Source organism: Anabrus simplex, chromosome 4 (genome assembly GCF_040414725.1).
Source record: "Anabrus simplex isolate iqAnaSimp1 chromosome 4, ASM4041472v1, whole genome shotgun sequence".
NCBI lineage: Eukaryota > Metazoa > Arthropoda > Insecta > Orthoptera > Tettigoniidae > Anabrus > Anabrus simplex.
The window spans coordinates 33,079,429-33,103,581 of NC_090268.1; the positions used below are offsets into that span (position 1 = coordinate 33,079,429).

Sequence of the window (24,153 nt, forward strand, 5' to 3'; positions counted from 1 at the left end):
ATTATAATGTCATTTCGCGGTCGCAAAAGCCTACGTCTTAATAGTGGAACACTGTTTCAAGGGATGTAAGGTAAGATTGTTTGATTGCCTTTTTTTCTAAAAGGTTATATCATTACAGTTATAAGTTTGAACCAATCACGTGTAAATCAGAAATTCTCTTCGGAGAAAGCATGGAAATTAATATAAAATTTAAGCAATGATAACTTATAACCCAGAGATATACAGAGTGTTTCAGTAAAAGCGTGCCAAACCGAAGCTGGTAATAGGGGCTGCTATACTAAGTATTTCAACATAAGGAACTTGTGGTCTGCAAGGCCAGACAAAGGTGATATGGATGATCAATGATGTCCAAACCCACTATCTCCCAAATGCAAGCTCATGGCTATGTTGATGGATTACTTTGGTATTATATGCTTACAGTGATTTTTTATTCCACCTTTTCAATACAATTGGTTTTATGTTGTTAGATCATAATGCTACAACACTATTTTATAGGGACAAGTTTCGCATGAATTTCAACATTAGTTACATGTAATAATTACTTTAGTATTTCCGATGATGCACTTACAGGTGAAAAGCGTGTTATTTGTGAACAAATCAATAAACAGACTAATGCTAAAGAAGTATTAAAATTTACATAATGATAACAATGACATTTACAATAAGATACAGAAGTTGAAAACTAGAAAAGCAGCTGGAATTGATAAGATTTCTGGGGATATACTAAAGACAATGGGTTGGGATATAGAACCATATCTGAAGTACTTATTTGATTATTGTTTGGTCGAAGGAGCTATACCGAATGAATGGAGAGTTGCTATACTAGCCCCTGCGTATAAAGGAAAGGCTGATAGACATAAAAGCTGAAAATTACAGGCCAGTAAGTTTGGCATGCGTTGTATGTAAGCTTTGGCAAGGCATTCTTTCTGATTATATTAGACATGTTTGCAAAATTAATAACTGGTTCGACAGAAGGCAGTTCGGTTTTAAGCAAGGTTATTCCACTGCAGCTCAACTTGTAGGATTCCAGCAACATATAGCAGATATCTTGGATTCAGGAGGTCAAATGGACTGTATCGCGATTGAGCTGTCTAAAGCATTTGATAGGGTGGATCATGGGATACTACTGGCAGAAATGAGTGCAATTGGACTAGACAAAAGAGTGACTGAATGGGTTGCTATATTTCTAGAAAATAGATCTCAGAGAATTAGAGTAGGCAAAACTTTATCTGACCCTGTAATAATTAAGAGGGGAATTCCTCAAGGCAGTATTATTGGATCTTTATGTTTTCTTATGTATATAAATGATATGAGTAAACAAGTGGAATCAGAGGTAAGGCTTTTTGCAAATGATGTCATTCTGTATACAGTAATAAATAAGTTACAAGATTGTGAGCAACTGCAACGTAACCTCGATAATATTGTGAGCTGGACAGCAGGCAATGGTATGTTGATAAACAGGGTTAAAAGTCAGGTTGTTTCACGACTAGGAAAAGTCCTCTCAGTTTTAATTACTGCGTTGATGGGGTGAAAGTTCCTTTTGGGGATCATTGCGAGTATCTAGGTGTTAATATAAGGAAAGATCATCACTGGGGTAATCACATAAATGGGATTGTAAATAAAGAGTACAGATCTCTGCACATGGTTATGAGGGTGTTAGGGGTTGTAGTAAAGATGTAAAGGAGAGGGCATATAAATCTCTGGTAAGACCCCAACTAGAGTATGGTTCCAGTGTATGGGATCCTCACCAGGATTACCTGATTCAAGAACTGGAAAAAATACAAAGAAAAGTAGCTTGATTTGTTCTGGGTGATTTCCGACAAAAGAGTAGCGTTACAAAAATGTTGCAAAGTTTGGGCTGGGAAGAATTGGGAGAAAGAAGACGAGCTGCTCGACTAAGTGGTATGTAAAAAGTTTCAAACAAATTCATAACATGTAATAAAGGGTATGTTACGAGCTGTCAGCGGAGAGATGGCGTGGAATGACATAAGTATTAAAATTATAAAATTCTTTTATTAACAACCACCTACTCAATACAATACATTATATTGTATTGAGTAGGTGGTTGTTAATAAAAGAATTTTATAATTTTAATATATTATCCTCAATACGGTTCTATTATGAGATTAATTACATATGACATAAGTAGACGAATAAGTTTGAGTGGCGTCTTTAAAAGTAGGAAAGATCACAATATGAAGATAAAGTTGGAATTCAAGACGACAAACTGGGGCAAATATTCATTTATAGGAAGGAGAGTTAGGGATTGGAATAACTTACCAAGAGAGATGTTCAATAAATTTCCAATTTCTTTGAAATCATTTAAGAAAAGGCTAGGAAAACAACCTATAGGGAATCTGCCACCTGGGCAACTGCCCTAAATGTAGATCAGCATTGATTAATTGATTGATTGATTGATTGAAAAGAAGCAGCTGTAATTGCGGAGGTGAGTACACTTGCAGTCAATGAGAAGACAGATTAAGAAAGTTTTTTTACAATTTGTTTTTATGTCGCACCGACACTGATAAGTCTGTAAAAGTTTCAACCAAATTTATTAAAAAATCACCAATCCAATACTTTACAATACAGATAGGTCTTGCGGTGACGATGGGAAGGGAAAGTCTTAGGCGTGGGAAGGAAGCCGCCATGACCTTAATTAAGGTACAGCCCCAGCATTTGCCTGATGTAAAAATGGGAAACCACGGAAAACCATCTTCAGGGCTGCTGACAGTAGGGCTCGAACCCACTATCTCCCGGATGCATGCTCAGAGCTGAGTGCCCCTAAATGCACAGATGAAGAAAGTGATAGTGGAGCAAAGGTAAGTGATAAAGCAATGTAACCAGTGGTGGATGTCCAAGGAAGCAGCAGCAGATCATCCTATCAGCCATCACCATCCAAGGATAACAAAAATGAAGTCTCTAGAAGGATCTGGCTGATGCATACAGGATATCGACAAAACAACCACGGGAAAAGATGGAAATTTTGATCCTCCCCATCTGTGTATCCTGGATTAGCAACCGATATGGCACCTTGCATGAAATTTACAACAATCTCGGCACAGAACAGAAGAATAAAGAGTAAAGAGTAGGAACGTTACAAAACTTTGAAAACATGCTCGAACAACGGTACTCTCCAGACCCAAACAGCCTACAGAATATGATCAACCATATGACCATTTTATACCAAAGGGCAAAGAGACAGGATAACGCCATAATATGTGACCGAACATCGCAAATCTGGGCAATGAAATTTAAGAAGAGAATTAACCCTCACAATTCCCTGCTGTTCACAGTTTTCAGCTTGTGGGTAAAAAAGTTTAAGATAGTTTGTTGGAAAATATCCCACAAAGTTAGAAAGTGATTGGTTGATGAGGCTGCTGATACTGAACAAACAGGTCATGAATTCACGAGAGAAATCAGGTCTCTTAATCAGGAGAAACATTACAGTAACTATATTGATACAGTCTGACCAATCACAATTGTAGACTGAGATTTCCCACCTAATCAATACTTAATATCTTTAAATGTATGTATTCACATAAAAAATACATTAACTCTTTGCCATCCCTAAAACTCCAGAGCACTCGAATATTATCACCAGCTTGCCGTGCTGAACGTTCCAAAGCACTCGTCACACTCACGTTCATTAGAAGTGTGTTAAGAGAAATATTGAAGGGTCTTGTGAAACCATACTGTATTCCCTTGACTCAGCATGCTGTCAGGACCTTGTTGACAGCATTTTCTGTGTATATTTCCCAAGCAGACCTACTTTATAAACAATGTCTTTAGTTAGAGATTATTTTTGTCCAAGCTCACATCATGCCATCTAATCACGGAGTTGTGTAGAAAGGTTCTTATGCCATCAACAAATTAAGATTCTGTGAATGATGGTACAGTGCAACGAGAAACCGGTAAAGGCAATGAAGAAATAGAAATTGCATGTCCTTGTGCTGTCATAAATTTCACGAAACATATGGGTACTATAATCTATCAGCTTCATTGTCCGTATTGATAATTTGAGCACACAAGTATAAAGGATGAGTTTTACACCTAATCAATACTTTATTTTACAAAGTATTTAGAATTATTTACATTAGAAAACAGTACCAGTTTCGACCTGTAAATAGATCATCATCAGCTGTTGGTGAACCTGCTGAATAGCGATTGTATATAATAAAACATTATTACTAAAAATCAATTAAACAAGAATGCCTTATTCTAATATAATACTAAAGATATATACATATGGTACAATTAAAGGGCTTTGATTTGTTGGAGTACCATTCAAATATCTATGCTGTGTGCCAACATTATGTCAAACAAGATATATGACTGCCACATATTCCAAAAATTGTATAGCTGAGAGGTTAAAAATAGGGTACAGTTCTTAGAGAATAAAGGGTCAACATATGTATATATCTTGTTTGACATAACGTTGGCACACAGCATAGATATTTGAATGGGACTCCAAGAAGTCAAAGCCCTTTAACTGTAACATATGTATATATCTTAACATTAGTATTATATTAGAATAAGGCATTCTTGTTAAATTAATTTTTAGTAATGTTTTATTATGTACACTCACTATTAAGCAGGTTCACCAACAGCTGATGATGACCTATTTACAGGTCGAAACCGGTACTGTTTTTTAATGTAAATAATTCTAAACTCTTTGTAAAATAAAGTATTGATTAGGTGGAAAACTCATCATTTATACCTGTGTAAACATATGGGTGGCGTGGACATCAGTGATCTGAAAAGGGAATACTACGGGGTAGGGCGATCGTCTAAAAAATGGTGGAAATTTATTTTTCGTTTTGTGATCAAAAGTGTGCGTTTTGAGCAGTTTCATTCTTTATGATATGAGTAATCGACCAGCTCTCACAACTCATGGAAACAGACAGCTGAACTTCCGGCACAACTTGGTGCAACAGCTGATCGGGAACTTCACGTCTCGCAAACATATGGACAGGAAAAGAAGTTCACTCATCGGCTGTCCATCCGCTAATTATTTCATTCTCTTGTGAAGATTCCTGGCCATGCTAAAGTGTGTGCAAACAAATAACATTCAAATGTAAGCAGTGCAATCTACCATTGTGTGGGATGGGGTGCTTTTTGGAATACCGTCAGGAGCGAAAATTTGGATATTCAAAATTAGAGTGAGTACACATTTATATGCACTAATCATTTAGAAATGAATGCAAAAGAAATTACATTTATATATTTGTTCATTTGACTTCTAGTTATTTTCTTTTAAAGGGTGGTATTTATGCTGCTGTGCCTATTGGGATTTAAAGGAATCTGTACAAAAACATGGTAATTACAGCCAGGCATCCACCTTTAAATGGGGAATGGCAAAGGGTTAATACAGTACCAGTTTCAATCTCATAGAGATCATCTTCAGCAGAAGAACATTAACAAGAACATTAAAAAGATAAAATAACAAGTACATTGATTTAATACATTACTTATTCTAAGATTATTTGGATGGGCAAGGGTGATATAAATGACTGCGCAAACCATCGGACTATTCGCCAATAATGTCATGCCCTGAAGCTCATCGAACGCATGATAGATCAGCATTTATGGAGTATTGTCAATGTCACTCCAAACCAGTGTGGATCTGTGAAAGGATGTGGAACGATCGATTTCATTTATGCAGTTCGGTTGCTTATGGGAAGACACTAGGAAGAGGACAACAGGCCACTCCGCATTGCCCTCCTGGATCTGGAGAAGTCTTTTGACCACGTTCCTCGTGAACTGATTTGGCATTCACTTAGATCAGGGCCTCTCAGGATGCATGCGCCTGGTGCATGCACTGTGCATGGTGCAAAAGATGACTTCGCTTGGTTGCCCAGAGTGCAGATCCCCCACTCCTCAATTTGGAGCAATAGCACTGTCTCTCTCTTTCCCAGGCCTGTCTTGCTCGCTTCCCCTATCTCCCTCTTCCTCGCTTGCTCCATAGTACTCCAAATCCAAGCAGAGTTGAGCCGAGCTTTGCAGAGTAGCCCAGAGACAAAGCGTAGGTCCGAACCTAGTGGAACCGATTCACAGTGCACAGAGCTCTTGCGCCTCGATTTGCACGCGTGAGATTTTGGGCATTTGAGAGGCCCTGACTTAGATCACACATGTCCCTGAAGAGTATGTCCATTGGATAAATTTGCTCTTTCAAAGCTCTAGCAGCGCTGTCCCATACCCTGCTGGAATTTCACCTCCATTCCCAATTAGGGTTGGTGTCCACCAGGGATCAGCCCTGTCATTGCTTCTCTTCATTTTGTGTATGGACATAGTCACCTTCGATATCCAGTCATCACCCCCCTGGTCAATCCTGTATGTTGACGATGTCCTACTGGCTGCTGAGGAGGATCAACAAATTCAAGAGCAGGTTAAGAAGTGGAGTGAAAAACTAAGAGCACATGAACTTCAACTCAGTACCAAGAAAACCGAGTACATGGAGAGCATCCACAGGCAAATGGAACCATTCAGATATATGGCCAAGATCTCAATAAAGTAGAACCTTGGTTCTTAGGTCAACGCTGAGTGTGACACTATTTCAGACGCCCGTGCACAAGTAAATGCAGCCTGGATGAAGTGGTGGCAAACAACTGGTGTTTTCTGTGATCATCGGAGACCAATTCACCTTTACAGGACTGTTGTTCACCCAGTCTCTATGTATGGCTCTGAATGCTAGCTAGCAACAGTCAAGCACGAGCAACCACTTCATGTCGTGGAGATATGCATGCTTTGCTGGTCACATGGATTGACCCGTCACCAGCCTAGATATCCGGAAAATCATGGGAGTTGCCCCAATCATAGATAACATGCGTGAGACCCAACTTTAGTGGTATGGCCACATAATGCGTAGAGAAGGTTCACCTACTGTACATCACGCATCACGCCATCTGGAAACAGGCCATGTGGTCGGCCCAAGAAACGCTGGCTTCATCGCCTTCAAGAAGACATCTTGTTCCAAATGATGTGCTAAATAAAACCAAGCTTGCAAAACAGCGGAACCTGCTCCATTGCAGGTCAAACACTAAGATGATGATGACGACTTATTCTAAGACAACGTAAGATTTTTATATTAATGATAAAATGTGCAATATGACATTAAAAATAGTAATATTTCATGTCTATAATTCCCTTCACTTGTATTGATCTTATATTTAATTTCTTTTAAATAATAGATCATCTTCCACTTTAAGATGGGTCAGTTGTAAATGGTTAATCCAATTTTGCCATTGTGTGATTAAAATTAATTGAAATATGTCCATTTCGAATTAAATGCTGGTTAGTTTTGGAGGTGGGTCTAGTGTACTGTCGGTGAATTCTTGCCAGTTATTATTTTGTGGGTGAATTCGGTGAGAACATCTCTTGCTGTTATAATTGTGAACCATTTGTGGCAGACCACATAACAGATTGGGATGTTCTCTCATTGTCGGACTGGCTGTTCGTGTTCCTGCAGGAAGCTGACTCAAGATAGTGTGATCAAGTCGGTTCAATTTCTGATCGGCCACGCCTCGAGCTGTGCTCGATCCGCCAAATTCCTCCCTAATACAGTATTCTAAACACATTGTTTTTAAGGGTTGTAAATCACAGAATTGCTGAAAATGCTAGACTGTTGGCATTCAGCTATACCAATAGGCACTGTGAGTTTAGAGCCCTATGGCTTATCTTATTAGAGGTTAAGTAGAATTAAATGTTTTAAGGACAGCAAATGAGCTTATTTCAGTTTGTATTCGAAAATTAAGAATTGTTTTCCAGCTACTGATGTATTGAAGTCACAAAGCAAGTCTACTGACAACATTTTTGATATGACCTTAATGTGACCTTACCGCGGTGCGGAGGCTTGCGCATCCGAATGAAGCACGTAGCCGAGCCGCAGGTGCAACCGTATCGGATGGGTATCTGTTGAGAGACCAGACTAACGAATGGTTCATCCAAAGAAAGGTAGCAGCCTTTCGAAAGTTGCAAGGGCAGTAATCTAGATGATTAACTGATATGGCCTTGTAATAATACTCAACATGGCTTAACTATGATGATACTGCTACGCGGCTGAAAGCAACGGGAAACTACAGCCGTAACTAACTCCCGAGGACATGTAGCTCTCTCTGTACGAAAGATGTACTGATGATGGCTTCCTCCCGGGTAAAATAGTTCGGAGGTAACATAGTCCCCCATTCGGATCTTCGGGTGGAGACTACACGAGAGGGGCGGGGCAATCATCAAGAAGATGGATACCGACATTCTGCGAGTCAGAGAGTGGAATGTTAGAAGTTTGAATCATTGTGGTAGGTTAGAGAATATGAAAAGGGCGATGAATAGACTAAAGTTAGATGTAGTTGGCATTAGTTAAGTACACTGGCAGGAAGAACAGGATTTTTGGTCAGGCAACTACAGAATTATCAACACAAAATCAAACGGGGGAAATGCAGGAGTTGGTTTAATAATGAATAAGAAAAAAGGGCAGCAAGTAAGCTACTACGACCAGCAAAATGAAAGAATTATTGTCATCGAGATAGACACCAAACCAATGCCCATCACAGTAGCGCAGGTCTATATGCGTACTAGTTCAGCAGATGATGAGGAAATCAAAATATATGAAGATATAGAAGATTTAATACAATATGTAAAAGGTGACAAGAGTCTAATTGTGATGGGAGACTGGAATGCAGTAGTAGGCCAAGAAAGAGAAGGTAATACAGTACGAGAATTCGGATGGGGACAAAGGAATGAAAGAGGAGGTCGGCTGGTTGAATTCTACACTGATCATAATTTAGTCCTTGATAATACTTGGTTCAAACACCACAAATGACGGTTGCATGCGTGGACGAGACCTGGAGACACTGGAAGGTATCAAATTGACTTCATTATGATTAGGCAGAGATTCAGAAACCAGGTGATGGATTGCAGAACTTTTCCAGGAGCAGACGTGGACTCTGACCACAACTTGTTGGTCACGAAATGCCATCTGAAGTTTAAGAAATTGAAGAAAGGAAGGAATGTAAGGAGATGGGATCTAGAAAAGTTGAAAGAAAACAGTATGAGGGATTGTTTCAAGGAACATGTTGCACAAGGACTAAATGAAAAGGATGAAGGCAACACAATAGAGGACGAGTGGATAGTCATGAAAAATGAAGTCAGTAGGGCTGCTGAAGAAATGTTAGGAAGGGAGGAAAGATTAACTAAGAATCAGTGGATAACTCAAGAGATACTAGACCTGACTGATGAACAACGAAAATACAATAATGCTATAAATGAAGAGGGCAGAAAAGAATACAGGCAATTAACGAATGAAGTGGACAGAAAGTGCAAGGTAGCTAAGGAAGAATGGTTGAAGGAGAAGTGCAACGATGTCGAAGGTTATATGGTCCTAGGAAAGGTAGATGCTGCATACAGAAAAATCAGGGAAGCCCTTGGAGAAAGGAAATCTAGGTGTATGAATATTAAGAGCTCAGATAGAAAAACCACTTCTAGGGAAAGAAGACACAGCAGAAAGATGGCAGAAACATATCCTACAGTTGTATCAAGGTAAAGATGTAGATGATTTGGTTCTGGAACAAGAAGAGGCTGTTGATGCAGATGGAATGGGAGACCAAATTTTGAGGTCAGAGTTTGACAGAGCTGTGAGAGACCTAAACAGAAACAAGGCACCTGGAATTGATGACATTCCCTCTGAATTACTGACTGCCTTAGGAGAAACCAGCATGGCAAGGTTATTCCATTTAGTGTGTAAGATATATGACACAGGAGAAGTGCCATCCGATTTTCGGTAGAATGCTGTTATACCTATTCAGAAAAAAGTTGGTGCTGACAAGAGTGAAAACTACCACACCATTAGTTAGTATCTCATGCTTGCAACATTTTAACACGTATTATCTACTGAAGAATGGAAAGACAAGTTGAAGCTGAGTTGGGAGAAAATCAATTTGGCTTCAAAAGAAATGTAGGAACACATGAAGCAATCCTTACTTTACGTCTGATCTTAGAGGATCGAATTAAGAAGGACAAGCCCACATACATGGCATTTGTTGATCTAGAAAAGGCATTCGATAATGCTGATTGGACCAAGCTATTCGAGATTCTAAAGGTGATTGAGATCAGATACCGAGACCGAAGAATTTTCTACAATCTGTATAAAAATTCGTCTGCAGTGATAAAAATCGAGGTCTTTGAAAAAGAAGCAGCAATCCAGGAAAAAGTGTGGCCAGGCTGCAGTCTGTCCCCCCTCCTTTTTAATGTTTACATAGAATAGGCAGTAAAGGAAATCAAAGAGGAATTTGGGAAGGAAATCACAATCCAAGGAGAGGAAATCAAAACCCTGAGATTTGCTGATAATATTATTTTATCCGGGACTGCAGAAGATTACAAGTAACTAATCTCGTATCTGTTGCATACTGAAGACAATAAAATATAATTGTATTGAATAGGTGCACACAGTAAATTATTATATAATTATATAATATTATATAATATAATATATCTTCGCTGCCAGGACAAAACCTTCTATGTGAAATAATTTAGCTTAGAACTTTGGCCAGTAAGTCTCTTGTCATCTAAGGTTCAATATTGTATGAATATTGTCAAGGCATTCTCGCTCTTCATAATGTACGTGCTGCGGGTCAGTATAACTCCAAAAATATTATCACACAGGAGGTTTTGTCCTGGCAACGACGATATATATTATATACTATATAATAATATAATATATAATTATATAATTGTACTGAATAGGTGGACACAGTAAATTTTATTCTTGAAAGAATTTTACTGTAGAAGATTTTGAGAAGTTACTGAATGGTATGGACGAAGTCTTGGGTAAGGAGTACAAGATGAAAATAAATAAGTCCAAAACAAAAGTAATGGAGTGCAGTCGAACGATGGTAGGTGATGCAGGAAATATTAGATTAGGGAATGAAGTCTAAAAGGAAGTAGTTGACTATTGTTAATTGGGTAGTAAAATAACTAACTTTCATCTGGAACATGGCACTGTATGGACGATAACTAAGAGGATATAAGCTTTTGAAATGTGGTGTTACAGAAGAATGCTGAAGGTGAGATAGATAGATCGAATCACGAATGAAGATAGGCCTACACTGAATCAAATTGGTGAGAGGAGACTGATTTGGCTAAATTTGACAAGAAGAAGAGATAGAATGATAGGACACATCATAAGACATGCTGGACTTATTCAGTTGATTTTTTAAGGAAATGTAGGCGGTAAGAACAGTAGGAGTAGACCACGGTATGAATATGACAAACAGATTAGAGCAGATGTAGGATGCACGAGTTACGTAGAAATGAAATGGTTAGCACCAGATAGGGTGGCATGGAGAGCTGCATCAAATCAGTCTATGGACTGATGACTCAAATGACAACAACAACAACAACAACAACAAAGAGAACAACAATTCCAGTACCTGTATGTCATGCTTTATTGAATATATTCATAATATGGTGCATTGTACTTAGGCTAAAAATTTATTCAAGAAAGAAAAGTAAAACCATCTTTAGCAAAAAATCTATGGCAGTGCACACGTCTGTAATTTAAATCGTTTGATCCTCTAAAGTGAAATCTTGTGACCAACTACATATTACTGTGGAAGACACAAAATAATGTGGAATAGTGGGGTATTTTGTCAAATGTACCTGCTTAACTTTGACTGTGTAACTTCTGGGAGAACTTGACACCTCCAGCAATTTCAGATACTCCTTTCTTATTGTCACCCGTAACACTTCATAGATCACTTCTACCTTAAATTTCACTTTAATCACATGCTTCAGTGTCTACTACAAACATTCTACCACTGCTCTACAGGGAAAAATTGTAACAGAAGGTTTGGGCAGATAGAGAATAATGCACAATAACCAAAGCTGTATAGGAGCAAAATGCAGTTGAAGATAATCCATCTGGTAACTCTATGTTGAATTTGCCTGTCATACTGAATTACGTAGTATATACTGAAGAAATGAGTGCTTATTAAATAAAAGAAAAACTGACCTATTTCAACTGCTGTGAATTGTCCATGTCATCACATCATGATTAAGAAAGCCAGATGTCCGAGATACTTCTTTCCATTCAGCAATATTTGGCACTGAATCATTTGTGAACTAGAACGGTCATCTATTGTAAATAAAACATTTTCTCTTATAATATATATAAAATGTGTGTGTATGTAACCTACAGTAGAATCAGTTATAAGCTCACACAATCTGTGTAAACAACATGCTGTCAACCTAACACAGATCTCGGATGTATTACATGTATCTGTTAGTGTCATAATTTTCCTGTTTGGTCACGTAATAAATATGTAATAGAAATTATAATTATGAGATTCAGTGTGTGTATTTTTAATTAATTTATACTTTCTTCACTTTCTTTGTCCCTAATCCTGCTGTGATGCAATCAGCTATTGGAGTGGTTGGGAGGAATATGGTGGCCGCATGGACTTGTTCACACTGTATTAATATAGTCACTGTAAAAAACTTCTGTCACCAGATCAAGTAATTAATGCTGACCAATCAAGAGTAGCAATCTGGACGAACTCTGCCAGTAAAGGGAAGGAAGCACTTCTTTGGTGTAGCTGGATCCACAGCGGCAACCACACATTCTTATATGATAATGCCAGGGATAGTGATGGATGGAAAGCTGCTAGCCCTTTTGTATGTTCTTGTACCATAACCCACTGGCATTTTCCTGCAAAACCTATCATCAGTTTAGCGAACATCAAGACATTTGTAAGCAAATCTACTAATATGACCAAGAGGGATTAAAAGGTCTTCCTAGAAAAGGCAATGTGACCAGATATACAAGCACATACTAAAGTTCTTCTTTTGGTTGACTCCTGGGCAACCAATAGAGATGATGAACTATACAACTCTACAGTTCCTGGAGGCATTGAATTCATTAAGAAGGGGGCTAGGCAGTGGTGGTGATTATTGTTTTAAGAGGAAGTACAACTAGACAACCATCCTCTTTATAACATTAATCAGAGAGGAAAAAATGGAAGGAATCCAACACTTTGAAAAATGAAGGTATCGGCCAAAGGAAGGCAAGGGCCACAAAGGGCGTGAAAATGAAAGACTCCCTAGGCCTCAAAAACCCTAATATCTTCGGGGTCAGAAAAGAACAAGAGTTGACCAAGGGAGGCCAGATAGGATAGATGAAAGTGGGGAGCCTGGCACAAGTAAGTGGAAGCAATTCCAGGACTCAGCTGAGGGTCCCATGGTCGCCAACCCACGCTCCCAAGTTCAGAGCCCCTGGGGCCAAGAAGGAGGCTAGTGGTTTAACGTCGCACTAACATATCAATGGTTTTCAGCAACACAAGGATGGGAAAGAGCTAGGATTGAAAAGGTAAATGCCGGGGCTGTACCTTATTTAAGGCTAGCTCGGTGATTTCAAGAAGCTAATTCCAGCAAAGTAAACAGGCATTGTACAACCTGCCAATGTTTATTTCTTTAATCTATATAAAAAATATTGTGAAATTTATCACAGATCACAGATTTATCATATAGTGGTACAACTCACAGGTAACGCCCAGACCCGCGGTGTTGCTCACATGGGTACGACTCCCGGGTACTGGAAACCCACAGGTGAACATTAACATTAACATGTGGCACACAGACCACTTATTATGCCTTCAATCATTTGTATATTTCCAGTCCTTGGCAGCAAGATTCAAAAGTGGATTAACAGAAATGTGTGTCTGTGAGAAATGTGACCAAACTGCTTTCATCAAATGTGGACACTGTGAGAAATGTGTATGCATGGACCACACTTTCATTGCTCACATGCATGTTCTTTTCTCTGATCATCTAGTCAGGTCAAAAAACTCTTGTTGAGTGCTTGATGATTATTGACTATTCATCGCAAATAGTCTGTTTGTTTCAAATGAATTCATATGATGTCTCTACAGTCATAATATTTTCATTGTCACTGTAAAAACTGGTACCTCCAGCTGGAGCAATCCATAACACTTAATATTTATATGGTGTATGTACAATGAGTGGTCAAAAGTCATAGGAAGACACTGAATGTGATGTTAATAACGAATTGCTCCTCTGCGAGTCCTCAAAATGGCAGCAATACGGCGAACCATCGACTCTACCGGGTGTTGGAATCGTTCTGGAGGGATCTGGACCCAAGCATCTTGCACTGCTACCCACAATTGGTCTTGTGAAGTTCGTGCAGGGTTCATGGAGCGTACAACACCATCGACAGCATCCCATAAATGCTCGATTGAATTAAGATCAGGGGATCTGGAGGGCCAATCCATGGTCGTAACTACACTGGAGTGTTCCTTGAACTACCTGCGTGCCCACAGAGCGGTGACATGGCGCACTGTCCTGCTGAACCATGGCATCTCCATCAGGGTACTCCAGGGCCAGAAAGGCATGCAGATTGTCTGAAAGAATGTCCACATAACATGCACCTGTCAGCGCTCTCTGCAGCCGGACAACGGGTCCTAATTGCGACCATGAGAACGCCGCCCAGATCAGAAATGAGCCACCTTCCACCTGGACACAACCTTGCTGACATGCAGGATCCATAGCTTCATGGAACATACGCCACATTCTCACGCCTGTCAGGTCGATACAACTGTAATCGGGATTCATAAGACCATACCACACACTGCCACTGTTCCATGGTCCAATGCTGAGGTTCACAGGCCCATGCTCGTCGTTGATCTCTATAGATTCACAATTAAGTATTTAATTTATTTTCCACCTAGTCGATACAATGATTGCTTAAGGCAATATTTTTAATGGTCAAAAGTGGTACATGTTTCGTATATTATCAACATCTTCAGCCACATAACACTGTTTAGATGAAAAATATATAAAATTGACAAAGTAATGCTTTAGAGGAAGTGTCCTTAAAATTAACATAAGATTTTAAGGACACTTCCTCTAAAGCATTACTTTGTCAATTTTATATATTTTTCATCTAAACAGTGTTATGTGGCTGAAGATGTTGATAATATACGAAACGTACCACTTTTGACCATTAAAAATATTGCCTTAAGCAATCATTGTATCGACTAGGTGGAAAATAAATTAAATACTTAATTGTGAATCTATTGAAGTGCGATACGGACCATGAAACTGATTTTATGTTGATCTCTATATCGAGGTGGCAGCAAAGGGACATGAGTTGTTCGTCGGGTGGTAAAGCCTACACAATGTGGTTGCCTCCTTAAAGTCCTGGTAGAAATGTGTTCTATGACTCCCAACATTCAACTGGGCGGTGGTCTGAATCACAGTAGCCAGACGAGCGCCCAGTATGGTTCTGCGGAGGTGACGTGATGTCGTTTAAACCAAATAAAATAATAAGCAAGTTATTCCTTTTCAATAACTTACAAATTAAATAAGGTTTATTAAATAAACATTTAATGGGACTAGTTTCGACCTATTTGAAGGTCACCTTCAGCCATATTGTGTGTAGAACAAAGTATTTGAAACACAGTTGTTTTAAATATGGTTTTAAAACATATAAGCTTGACACTATGAAAAATTCTTTATAGAATTTCCTAAAAACACATCTGTTGTAAGAAATTAGTTCACTTAGCTTTAGGAATATATAAGAACAAGAAGTCTTAAAATATTCTTCGTAGTATTCAAGAACGTGGATACAATTCAAAGTTCATAGTCTTGATGAGAAGCGGAAATAGGCATATATGCATAGTGTTGTTGTGGTAGTGGAGAAGTTACATGTTTTTTTTTTTAAGACCATCTTTAAAACAACATGCCGGGCTGAGTGGCTCAGACGGTTGAGGAGCTGGCCTTCTGACCCCAACTTGGCAGGTTCGATCCTGGCTCAGTCCAGTAGTATTTGAAGGTGCTCCAATAAGCCAGCCTCGTGTCGGTAGATTTACTGGCACATAAAAGAACTCCTGCGGGACTAAATTCCAGCACCTCGGTGTCTCCGAAAACCGTAAAAGAGTAGTTAGTGGGACGTAAAGCAAACAGCATTATTATTATTATTATTATTATTATTAAAACAACATAGCAAGACAAACCCTGGAATGGAACCCACAAGGTAGCAGGAGAAGAGGCAGACCAAGGAACACATGGAGGAGGAGTGTAATAGCGGAAGGGATGGAGAAAGGAGGGAAGACCTGGATCGAGATCAGGACGATGGCGCAGAACAGAGTCCGGTGGCGGAAGTTCATTGATGCCTTATGCCCTACTTAGGAGATACAAGAAAAAAGTCTTTCAAGCCTAAATGTTTTAAAGAAAAAATAAAGAGTGATGATGATGATGCATGTTTAAAGGAGCCTAACATCTAGGACATCAGCCCCCAATGGTATGAAATGAGATGAAATGTAATGCCAATTTAAAAGTCCGAAACTCATCCACTGACCAGAATTCAAAACGTGATGAAGAATGAATGGATAGGCCTAAATATTAATTTTAAACAATCAGCAGATCCAACTCAATACTGAAAGTTAAAAAGAAATCCAAAATCGATCCACTGACTATAATTAAAAAAGACTACGATGAACAATGATTATGAACTTAAAACAATCAGTGGATCCAACCCACAATGCCCCACCTCCCCAGAAACTAAACACATTACTGACCTAGGGACTGTTTCCAAACCACAATCTTCAATCGATGATGCTTGTTAACCAAAGGGGTCCAAAAACCAGGCCAACGGCCCCTCATAATGGTACTTATCGCCATGGTATTTCTCATGTTGCAGTACTAATCAAAAGTAGCGTACACTCACGGTGTTCCACACATTAGGGTACTACTCACAAGTATTTTAAATCGTACAGGTAATGCAGACCTATGGTGTTTCTCACATAATGGTGCAACTCAAAAGTAACGCAAACCCATGGTGTTCCTCACCTAGGTGTACTAACCTCAGGGACCCGAACTACCACGTGGTGTTCCTCACATGGTGGGTACTAATCACAGTCAACATAGACTCTCAGAGTCGCTCATATAGTGGTACTAATCAGACAACACCCAGACCCGTGGTGTTTCTCACAAAATGGTATTAATCACAGGCAAAGTAAGCCCGTGGTGTTTCGCATATAGTGACACTAATCACGGGTACTGTAAACCCACACTGAATCGCTCTGCTGCTACTAATCCCAAACCTATTGCATACCTAACATAGTGGTATTAATCACAAGTAAAGGCAACCCATGGTGTTGCCCATGTGATGGTACTAATCACAAGTAGTTTCATGGTTCTTATACAATCATCCCTTGGTCACTCATTTTAGTCACCTCTTACGTCAGACAGGGGATACCGTGAATGTATTCTTCATCTGCGTCCCCCACCCACAGGAGGTAAGAAATAAATAAAGAGTAATACAACATATAATAAATAACTGGCACCTTTCAGTCATGACTGAAATTTTTTTCACTAAATAGCTCCTATTTACCAGTGCTATCACTAACTAGTTTCATTTCTCCTACCTGACCTCCCTTGGTCAACTCTTCTTCCCTTCTAACCCCATGATATTAAGTTTGTGAGCCTGTGCATGGCCCTTCCTTTTATCTCTTTTAAGGGAAGGAACTGTTCAATATTATCCTTTAACAATTAACAATAATAAAATAATTTTGTGTGGCTATTGCTAGCCTGAAGCAGCCCTTGTAATGCAGATCCTCCAACTAGGGTGGGCAACACTGCATGTCAGTGAGATCGAATATAATATTTGTGTGTGAATTGCAGGAATGTAAGGGACAACACAAACATAAGAGTTCCCAAGCCAAGAAAATGAATTTATGATTAAAATCCCTCAATTTGATGATGATGATGATGATGATGATTGTTGTTTAAAGGGGCCTAACATCGAGGTCATCGGCCCCTAATGGTACGAAATGAAATGACAAACAAAAAGGTCAAAATCATCCACTGACCAAAATAAAAAAATGTCATAAGAATGAATGGATGGATATGAACCAAAAAAAAAACAGTGGATCCGACTCAAAAAAGATCATAAATAACAGTGTTACTGACCAAGGGACCACTTATAAAGTACAATCCTGAATCGAGGATGCTTGATGTCTAAAGGAGTCCAAAACGCAGGTCAAAGGACCTTCAGAATGGTACTTATCGCTAGTAAAGTAGAACCTTGGTATTTGTCATGTTGGGGTACTAATCAAAAGTAGCGAAGACTCACGGTGTTCCACACACGATGGTACTACTCACAAGTATTGTACATCGTACAGGTAACGCAGACCTCTGGCGTTTCTCACACAATAGCGCCACTCTTAGCCAACGCAAACCGATGAGGTTCCTCACCTAGGTGTACTAGTCACGGGCGCCGGCATTCCCGCGGTGTTTCCTCACACAGTGGGTACTAATAATAATAATAATAATAATAATAATAATAATAATAATAATAATAATCGTATGGCCTCAGCTACCGTTTGCAGACATTTCGATTTGACGCCATCTGGCTGTCTGCTCGTCAATTTCGACGTTCCGGTTTACTCTGTCTGCCATCTAGCGGACCTAGAGTAAACCGGATCTCTCTTGGGCGTCTATGGCTGAGATTTAATTAATTTTGTCGGGTAAATACCAAATGTATCACCAGAGATCTTTTACATGCCGACATCGTACGACATGGAGTGTCGAATGGACTTTTTTCCGCCCTTCAAAAATCCGACTACCTCTGCCGGGTTTGAACCCGCTATCTTGGGATCCGGAGGCCGACACTCTACCACGGACCTACAGAGGCAGCTACAGTGGGTACTAATCACAGGCAACGCAGACCCACGGTGTCGCTCATATAGTGGTACAACTCACAGGCAACGCCCAGACCCACGGTGTTGCTCACATGGGTACGACTCACGGGTACTGCAAACCCACAGGTGAACCACTCTCTGCTAGTACTAATCACAAACCTATTTCGTACCTAATATAGTGGTACTACTCGCAAGTAAAGGCAACCCATGGTGTTCCTCGCGTGATGGTAGTAATCAAAAGTAGTTTCATGGTTCTAAGACTATCATCCCTTGGTTGCCCCTTTTAGTCGCCTCTCACAACAGGCAGGGGATACTGTGGGTGTATTATTCGTCTGCGTCCCCCACCCACAGGGGGTAGAGAGAGAGAAAAAAGAAGAAAAACGAAGGGATCCGTCACTTCGAAAAATGAAGTAACAGATGAAGGAAAGCAAAGGCCGCAAAGGGCGTGAAAATGAAAGACTCCCTCGGCCTCGAATGCTCTAATACCGTCAGGGTCAGAAAAGAACAAGAATTGACCAAGGGAGGTCGGACAGGATAGACGCAAGTGAGGAGCCTGGCACAAGTAAGTGGAAGCAATGCCAGGACTCAGCTAAGGGCCCCGTGATTGCCAATCCACACTCCCAAGTTGAGAGCCCCTTGGGCCCCTTTTAGTCACCTCTTACAACAGGTAGGGTATACTGCGGGTGCATTCTACATGTGTGTCCCCCACCTGCAAGGGGTCCTCAATTTTGGGGCCCCAAGGACCGAAGGTCAAGAAGTAGTACGAGGGGTAGTCATTTCTGCAATTTTGCCTGTTAAAACTGTAACAAAACCAAAACAAAACTTCTAGGACAGTCTTAGGCAATAATGTGGTTCCTTTTTATATGGAACTAATGAGAGTTTTTGAGAACATCGCCTACCAAATTTTAAGTTTTCTTTCCATGATGCTACAAAACCATTAGGCTACATTCTGAACCACTTCATAGTAGGTTTGATTCAAAATATTAGAAACTATCTCATATCACAAGCAACTTCTGATAATCTTTAATATTTTATTGTTTTGAAAGGTTAGTTGTAACCTAGTCTGAATTTATGAAAGCGGCTGCACCAATATTCTTCTTGGAAAATAACTTTTTATGAGGAAAATGCCAGGGAAGAGGTACACAGTCATAACAAATTACATAAGTTGTATGCCTACTGGTCCACTGCCAAGGCGAGGTTAGGTTCATATTCATGAAAAATATAATTTGTCACAAACTTAATGAAGAAACATCACTCTATGTCATATTTCTGCTACACTGTATTATGTAGGCCTAAATCACCAGCCTAGTTACAACTTCAATATATCAGACAGAAATGTAATACAGAACTGAATGTTGGCTAGTAGCCTATTAAACATCACTGGTGCAGGAAAATGTACATATTTATGTAAGAAACTAATCTGTATAACTAACCTCTGATGCATCTAACCTAAACCATATGAGAATGACATACCTGAAGTCCACTTTGACGCTCAGCTATGAATTCTCTATCCATGTTACCAATAAGTTTCTTGGGTGGTAGAGGAAGATTAAGTCCAGACAGCTGAAGAACATTGTGAAGAGTAACAAAATCATTGTACCGTTTGTTTATGTGCCAGGTTTTCTCTGATAATGGTCCTCGCTGTACACGGATGACATATTCCTATATTACAAATTTTAATAAATAGATTAATTAGTTTGTAACAATATGTAATGAAGAGTTACTGCTATCAGCACAATAACCTTAAAAATGATTCTTGCATGAGAACCTGTTGCAAAAGTTTTTTTTTAGGGTAATCCCCTATAAAAAGTATTCCTGTTATCATCTGAAAGCTTTATGAATGAAATAATGTAGAACTCACTAAATGTGATGATGGATTTCAAAGTATTTATTTAGCAATCAAAAAGTCAAATACAATGACTGTCAGGACATACCGTATGCCCCTGAATGTTCTGTGCATTCTCAAAAAAGCATGTCAATGCCTGAGTGTCATCTAAACATACTTTTCTCGGAATCTTCTTCTCAAATACAGCCATTGATCAACGTAACTTGGTAATAGGAACGACATCAGTGCGTCAAATTTTGTCCATAACATTACAAACACATATCACTACTCACATACGCCCCACTCCGTCCGCCATGACTGACGTTACATAAACAACAGGCGAAATGGCAAAGAGAGTTAGTATCTGTATCTTCAACTGTACAGTCTCGGTTAAGAATAAACGAATTGTCAAGTACCAAAACAACGAATCTTGCTGTAATTGCCGTAATTGTAATTGTATCACTTCCTAGTTATCATCAAATAGTTATCATCATGTCTGCGGAGTATGAAAGTTTTCAAAATAATACTACCTGATAAATATATATTTTTCACCACCCTTCGCGGAAACTGACACAAAATACTATGATTATCATATCTTCTCTTAGCAACAAACATTGAACAGAGTTTGAACAGAGTAGGCTATTTAACCTATTTGCAGCTCAATAGTACCGGTAACAAACGTAGGTAATGTTACTCGTAATCGCACAGAAGAAATTCAAAGGCAACTAATTTAAGAAGTGAAAAGTGTTAGACTAACTAGTTATTATAGTGAAATATAACCCTTGACTACCAAGTTCAGCTCGGACGTAAACAAATGTTTTAAAGTGTTATATGTATTTAAAAAAAACTGTGTTTGTTGAGTTCTAAGTTCAACTCGGACGTAAACAAATGTTTTAAAGTGTTATATGTATTCTTAAAAACTATGTTTGTTGAGTTCTTAACTCGTGTTTGTACGATAAGATTGCCATTTTAATTCACCTTCCATGTGTTGTTCCGATAATGACTGTCAAATTCTGAACATGTGATTGAAAATATATTTACTATTTTATTCCCATTTGACTTACATTTAAACATAATACTGTAATATTTTGTGTATTGTGTATGTTTGTATATTATGCACCTCTGCTTGTTCTAACATTTTGACTGAAGATGACGCTAAACAGCGTTGAAACTAGTCCCAAGTAAATATATTGTACGGTACCTTAACCATTATAACATTCATTTGTATTGAAAAAATGGACCCTTAAAGTTATCTCATTCATTTGTATTAAAAAAATGGACCCTTTATCTCTCTTAGGCTACAAATGTTTAATACCTCCCGCTACTGGTTGTTTAATCGTGTAGCGTACGGTATCTATATAGTTAAGTTACTCACAAAAGTATTCGTACACATGAGATATTAATCACCGTCCAATGTTAATAACAGTATTATGACCGTCAGAAATTTTAATATTAGTAAAATATGAATGCGAAATGTACAGTCAATAGTCCAAGTGGGGTACCTCGTGTACAGAAAACAGTTTTTTTTTCTGCAACGTGAAGTACTGTAACTGAAACAATAATGCACGTCACAAAAGTATTCGTACGCACCACAAAAAAGTATCCGTACATAGCTCTGAAACATCGGTTTGGTTTTGACCTGAATGGAAACGAAGCCGAGAATGCACTCAAGCTAACATGTGTGATACAGACACAGACCGCAACAGTTTACTGCTACTACAAACAGTATAAAGGCGCGTAGAAGTAAAAACACATCCATTGAATTATACGTCAGCTGATAGTTGATCATTCCAAGAAAGTTAAAATACACCGACAGATTAAAGAAATCACGGGAAAATCTGTTTCGACAACCCAGTCAATCATCAACAACATTCAAGAAAGGAAACGGGCTTCAAGATGAACCAAAATTAGGACGTTTTTAGACTACTGATTCCAAGAGGTGAGCGATTTATTGTAAATAAAATAAAATCCAAAAATGAGCGCACCCATGATTGCTTCTAGCTATGAAAACAATATTGGTGCAAAAGTAAGTGCAGAAACTGTAAGGCGAGTGTTAAGGAGGAACAATTATAATGGAAGAGTACCTAGCTTTAAAAAAACGTATATCAGTGAAATAAATCGCAAAAAGAGATTGGTGTTTACTGTGGAACATGCAATGAAAACAGAAGACTTTTGGAGGGACGTTATATTTACTGGTTAAAGTAAATTTAACATTTTTGGGCCAGATGGTAGGCAAATAGCATGGAGAAAGACAAATGACGAACTAAATATAAAAAATCTTAGTTCCACTGTTAAGTGCGAGGATGGTTCAGTACTAGTATGGGGTTTTATGTCTTCCAGTGGTGTTGTAAATCTAGCCTTCATTGAAGGCACGATGGACCAATACAAGTACGTAGACATACTGAAGAATAGTTTCAAAGAGAGTGCTATAAAAATAGACATAGAGAACAATTTCAAATTCTATCAAGACAATGAGCCGAAGTACAAGACATTACTTGCGCGTACTTGGTTGTTATATAATTGCCCTAAAATACTGGAAGCACTTCCCCAATCGCCGGATATCAATCCTATAGAAAATTTGTGGTCTCACCTTGGAAAACTACTTCAAAAACTTATACTCTAAGTGCTACAGATCATAAAGAACAAAAGTAACCTAGCTATAAGCACCTCAAAAACAAAATACATGATATTTCATAAACCAACACAAATTATCAATATCTGCAATGTAGTAAAAATTGGCAATGAGCCAACTGAAAGAGTAAAGCAATTTTCATATTTAGGCCTGGCTTTGGACAATAACTTAAGTTGGAATGAACATATCTTAAATGTAAAGAAAAAAATTATTAGTGTAATTGGAGTACTAAAAAGATTGAAAGACTATGGAATAAACAACAACACTTAAGAAACATATATACCTCCCTCATACATTCACACCTTATGTATATGAATCACTGATCTCTATACATGGATCGCTGATGGCAGCTCTCCACTGCAGGAGAAAGTACGCCGAGTTGAGCGCGCGGTTCGCCATGTTGGCGTACCCAACCTAGAGCTCTCCTTATGGGGAAGCAATGATAATATAGTCAATTTTAAATCGCAATTCATGGCGCGTTGGAATAATTAAAAATATAGGAACATGTTCACTCAAAAGATAAGGACATTGGGATCACTGACACGTCGTTCCGAGGTCAGTAAATCTCCGGGATAGCAATAAAAATGAGTGTATAATAACGGCCGACTAATATTAACTTAGGTGCTGAATACATGCAATTAGCGATCGGTAACACAATACGAGTAAAAATCAGTTTCTGGAAACATTGCTGTAAATTGTGTACATGTATGTCACGAAATTATGCATTCTTAAAATGATGTACCTATAAATGTAGCTCACTATACAGGCCTATATTCGACATACCATAATCGGTGCTTGATAATGAATTCCTGTTTCCTGTTTCTATGAAGTAACGCGCAGTTTATCAAATTAAAATATCATTGAAGCAAATGTACACATTCATAAAACCAGAAAATATTCAAAACTTGTCAATATATCACATTACCTGCAGCTTAATTTACTATTACAGACCTCTTTAATTAAATTCAGCTACCACAGCAATATTGATG

The 24,153-nt window shown here is 38.7% G+C and overlaps 1 protein-coding gene across 1 annotated transcript in view; it reads right to left on the reverse strand.

Moving 5' to 3' along the window:
- Positions 1 to 20,849, reverse strand: part of LOC136872370 (PX domain-containing protein kinase-like protein) — a 103,850-nt gene extending 83,001 nt beyond the window's left edge. The window contains exons 1-2 of the mRNA XM_067146180.2: positions 20,642 to 20,849; positions 20,181 to 20,369 (exon numbers count right to left, since the gene is read on the reverse strand). Coding sequence (XP_067002281.2) covers positions 20,181 to 20,369; positions 20,642 to 20,743 — 291 coding nt within the window. The 5' untranslated portion in view covers positions 20,744 to 20,849. The remainder of the gene's footprint in view (positions 1 to 20,180; positions 20,370 to 20,641) is intronic.
- Positions 20,850 to 24,153: the final 3,304 nt, after the last annotated feature.